At 37.8% G+C, this 5,030-nt stretch overlaps 1 protein-coding gene across 1 annotated transcript; it reads left to right on the plus strand.

Moving 5' to 3' along the window:
• Positions 1-1,787: 1,787 nt before the first annotated feature.
• myl2a (myosin, light chain 2a, regulatory, cardiac, slow) lies at positions 1,788-3,215 on the plus strand (the record flags this gene model as incomplete). Its single annotated transcript, XM_079475154.1, has 6 exons — positions 1,788-1,880; positions 2,387-2,462; positions 2,663-2,767; positions 2,837-2,915; positions 2,988-3,036; positions 3,111-3,215. The coding sequence occupies exons 1-6, from the start codon at positions 1,845-1,847 to the stop codon at positions 3,213-3,215; spliced, it is 450 nt and encodes a 149-aa protein (XP_079331280.1). The 5' UTR covers positions 1,788-1,844.
• Positions 3,216-5,030: the final 1,815 nt, after the last annotated feature.

A 5,030-nucleotide genomic window follows, 5' to 3' on the forward strand; every position in this document is an offset into this window, starting at 1 on the left:
TTTCCTACAAATCATTTGAAGGGACTGCGACGGTTTTCAATATTTTTGTTATGAATGGACAAATGTGTGTATTTCATGTGTCTCATATGAACTGTGGACCATTGATCTCATTTCGTGCTCCACAGAAGAAACAACACAAGCGTACATTAAGTGAAAAGTACGTTGCATGCTTTCGCATTTTTACAAGTGTATTAATTGGGGAAGAATCTGTCAATCGTTTCGCACGTCCAGAATGAAATTCAGATGCACTCGTGTCAGCAGAGCTCTTTAACCCTCGCGCTTGTAGAATAATTCAGCTCTTTGCTAATAGGTTTGGCATGTGAATGTGCGTGTCACGCATTACTGCCCTCCATGTGGCAGCCGTGCCTTGTGTTACTGACAGATTCATATCTACTACAGACCGCACGAGCGTCTCACACTCCTGACAAATGTGTCTGTCATTAGAGATGTGAAGAATGTGTCAAACTGAGCTCAGATTTGTCAAGTCTGCGATCGGAAATCAACACATTTCTCATCAAATTTACTCGAATCCAAATCGAGCCATAACAATATTTCACTCTTCGCGTATGTTGTTTCAGTAGTCATTTCATGTTGACCATTACTTTTCCAAAGTCTATTGGAAACATAAAACAGGATGAGAGGAGAGAGCCGATGTACATCACCGAATCAAACAGCTGAAGAATGAGCAAACATTTCTTCCACGAGTCCTCTATAGAGCGAGACCCTGTTATTCTAAACCACTGTTGTTCCTATATCACAATAGACCTTGAGCTTGGGGGTACACGCCTGTGTGTGTATGAAGAACCATCATCTACCTGTCACTTCCTAAAGAGGACATGTGTTATTTATATCGGCCAGTAGACAACAGCACGGATCATCTACAAAAGGCCTCCGTCAGCGTCTCATTGTTCAGCTGCGGTCTAGGAGTCTGTCACTGATCTGAGCGCCTCCATCTACATCAGCCATGGTGAGTAGAACCACAACACATTTACTGATGGTCACACGGAGCCTGGTGCCGATGGACGTTATAGGACGTTTACTTTGGCTTTATTTTGTGACATAATAATACGTGAAAGTTTGAGATAATCAGTTGATAACAATGCATTTATTCTGCAGATGATTTTATCCCGAGACACTTATGAATGACAAGTTTGTCAGAAAACAAGATGCAGTGATATATTTTTGCTTCGAGTAAATGCATCATGAATTGAATTTTTTGATATTTGTGCCTGAAAATACAGAAATAGATTTTTGCAGTCAAAATTTAAAAGAAAATGTGCAGTGGAAGCGGAAGTTGTTTCATTTAGTTTACTTCCAGAATTCTGCGCTTGCTCTTGATCTTTTCTATTATATTGTGTTAGACTAAAATTCTTCTGTTGGGATGTGACAATATCAAAATCTCACTGTACAACAATACCTCTGTATAACGATGTTTATTGCAATATTTAAAATGACGAATGATGACTTTGAAACGTGCCATAAGCATCCTCTTTTCTCTATCCTCGAATCATAACTGTGACTTCGAGGAATGAGTTATAGTATAAGATGAGTAAAATGACCTCACAATCCCATTCATAAAACAAAATCATTGCACCAGATGGATCTTGCCAAAGGTAACATCTTTTTTATTTCTGGAAGACCTATAGTTTCACACAGTCATGTGGATGTGACCACCATAATATTGAGACCATTTTGCTTTTCCGATAACACTGTCACACCCCTAGTGTCCTTCTTGTCCTAGTCTTTTTTAATCTGATCTGGTGTGTAAACCTCTTTGTTTTCCGCAGGCACCCAAGAAAGCGAAGAAACGGGCGGCAGAAGGAGCAAACTCCAACGTCTTCTCTATGTTTGAACAGGCTCAGATCCAGGAGTTTAAAGAGGTCTTGTGTGTTTTGTCATTCATAAAGAGCAGCTGATATATGATGTGTCCGAGGCGTCTGCAGTGACCCGCGCTGTAGAATGTGATAGTCCTGTCTGATCCCTATCGAGGGCTGGCATATATTTATAGAGACACTCCTTCGCATTCCGGATTCTGTTGGGATAAATGACACACGTGTGCTATTGTCTCTCTTGTCTAGTAACTTTGGTGGGAACCTTTGGAATCCTGCCTATGTTTTTGTAATTAAATGACATCTCAAATATTCCTTCTAGCCAATGATAAGATTAAACTGAGAGCTTGATCTTGAACCTCACATATGCTGTATCTGTTCTAGAGATCTCTCACCAAAGATGTCCTAGACCATGAACTTGATTCTAAAATACTTTTCTATTGGTCCTGGAGATTATCAGAAGAAGCGTTCGAAACAAAGCGTTCAATGAAACGTCACTGATAATAATAGTACTTATGAACTTGGGGATAACATACCGTTTGTCTTCTGTGTGTCAGGCGTTTACCATCATGGATCAGAACAGAGATGGATTCATCGACAAGAATGATCTGAGAGACACCTTTGCAGCTCTAGGTTGGTTTATGCAACTTTTCTGGATTTCTTAAAAATTTGATTTCGGTGGTTAAGGCTGCTGTAACATTTGGCTTCAATACGATGTTAAAAGGAATAAAATGATTCTCATTAAAAATCTGCGAATCAGAAGTGATCTTTACGTCACTTGGACATTTTCTGCTATTTCCCATGATGCCTCTCTTCTGTGGTTTGACTGACAGGACGTCTGAATGTGAAACAGGAGGAGATTGATGACATGTTGAAGGAGGCGTCTGGACCCATCAATTTCACTGTTTTCCTCACTATGTTCGGAGAGAAACTCAAGGGTAAGACGGTCTTTGCTCGAAACGGCTTTTCACAAAGTTTGATATTTTATTACGTTTGTTAAATCACAGGTGCTGATCCCGAAGAAACCATCCTTAACGCCTTTAAAGTGTTTGATCCAGAGGGGAAAGGAATTCTGAAGAAAGAATAGTAAGATTTCAGTTCATTCACTTTAGTTCACCAACTGCATTAAACAGACGTTCTCTGTGTGTTTCTATTCAGTGTTACGCAGATGTTGACTACACAGGCGGACAGATTTTCAGCAGAGGAGGTGAGGGATACCGTACAGGTGACAGTGATGATGTCAGGTTGCCGTGGATACAGTGATTGTTTTCTCACCTGCAGATGGAGCAGATGTTCACCGCGTTCCCTCCGGACACTGCTGGAAACCTGGACTACAATAATCTGGTTCACATCATCACACACGGAGAAGAGAAAGATCAGGAATAATTTATTTAGCCTTCAGCCAATCGCAGCGCTTGCTGTGTGTTTGTACCGCCCACTAATTTATGATCAACAGGCTTTGTGAATAAAGTCACTGTTTGCTTTTTTCAATTATGTTGTGTCTGTGTTTGTACAATGAACAGCCTTTCCAGTCTTGTTTTTCTCGAAACATACTTACAAGATATTGTAATGAGCTCAAATGAGTAAATAAATGAGATCAGATGAATTAGAGAACAATTATGATTGATCTAAGGTTTAGATCCAGTTCAATAATTCTTGAACTAGATCCGGCTTCATCTTCTCTAACTCTATGTGTGAAAACAACACAGACCCAACAGAAGATTGAACATAAATTACAAAAGAACCCCAATTTAATTGATGAAAATAAGTCAAATAAAATGGATGTATAATAGAACAGAATATGCAAAATGAAAAACTCGTTTTATAATAAAATATATTTATATTGTTTAATGTATGAATCAAATTTTATTTCATATCATTTATTAAACATTTTTAATCTGATTACTTTTCCCTTGAAAAGTAAAGTAAGGGTGTAAGGTTCTGTAAGGTAATTACTGTTAATTCTGATGTAATTTACCTAAACAAAAAACTGTGTAATATATTAAATAGTGGAAATGACATAAACATTTTAAGTCTAACTTAAATGAATCCTTCTCACATTTGTATACTTTGGTCACATTTACTTTAATACATTAATAATTTATGAATGGATGAATTAAATTAGCCGTACTAAAGTAATTAGTAATAAGTCATTCATTTGTACAGTAATCTAATTACACTATTGAATGTGTGATTAGTAACTTTTAATTAATGACTTTTCCAGAGGAACTTTCCCAACACTGCTTATATGTATTCAAGTAACGTAAAAATATCAAACTTACAGTTTTTAAAGATGGACATATTCGTTCATGTTTACAAATGTGAATGGTCAAGTATTTTCATCAGGTTCTTTATAATAAAAACAGATCTCTGTATTGGCCTTCAAAAACACTTTTTCTTTCTCGCATTACAGGAATGATCCATTGCATATTAAGAAAGAAAATGTCACACACACACACACAACATATTTTTGTCATGTAGACTTTGTGTGTGTGGTTCGTGACCCTCACTCAATGATGCTGATAACAGGTGGCTATTCTTTCATTTTTTGCTGGGATAAAGTCAAAGCCGTGTTGTTATTTCTGTGCGTGGTCTGTAATGTAACACCCACCACACGTCTGTTTGATCCTGCCATCATCAAGAGCTCTGACGCGACACGAGTGGCCGAGACAGTGTGTGAAATGTGATAGGATGTGCACACTTTAGTATGACATGTACATGTTAACATATCCAAACCGTACCGCAGTGCTCTAAAGCTATACATTATGTGTATGCCACTTGACTCGAGCCCATGACCTTGGCTTCACTTGCGCTGTGCTTTACCGTTCGGCTTAAGGGAAGACAATGTTTTCTTTCATGTTTGGTCAAATATTGCTGTTTTCAAGTGTATTCAAGTGAAAATCTTAAACTCAGAAGGTTAAACTTAAGACAGATTTGTTTCGTCTGCAATCAACAGTCAATGATCAATATCGTCAACTCAATATCATCTTAAACATTTCTCATTAAATGTATTCAAATCCAGATCATTTGACCTCTACAATCTACATTAATTTACACCTCTTCATGCGTTTACACAACTATGCTCTCATTTGTTTTAGTTTAATTCCTCAAAGCAATTTTATGAGCAGCATCTGAGACTAACGTGATACATGAGACAACTGAGAACTGAGCAAAAACATCTTGCTCAGGGTCAAAGAGCAG

Source organism: Barbatula barbatula (genome assembly GCF_947034865.1).
Source record: "Barbatula barbatula genome assembly, chromosome: 2".
Lineage (NCBI taxonomy): Eukaryota > Metazoa > Chordata > Actinopteri > Cypriniformes > Nemacheilidae > Barbatula > Barbatula barbatula.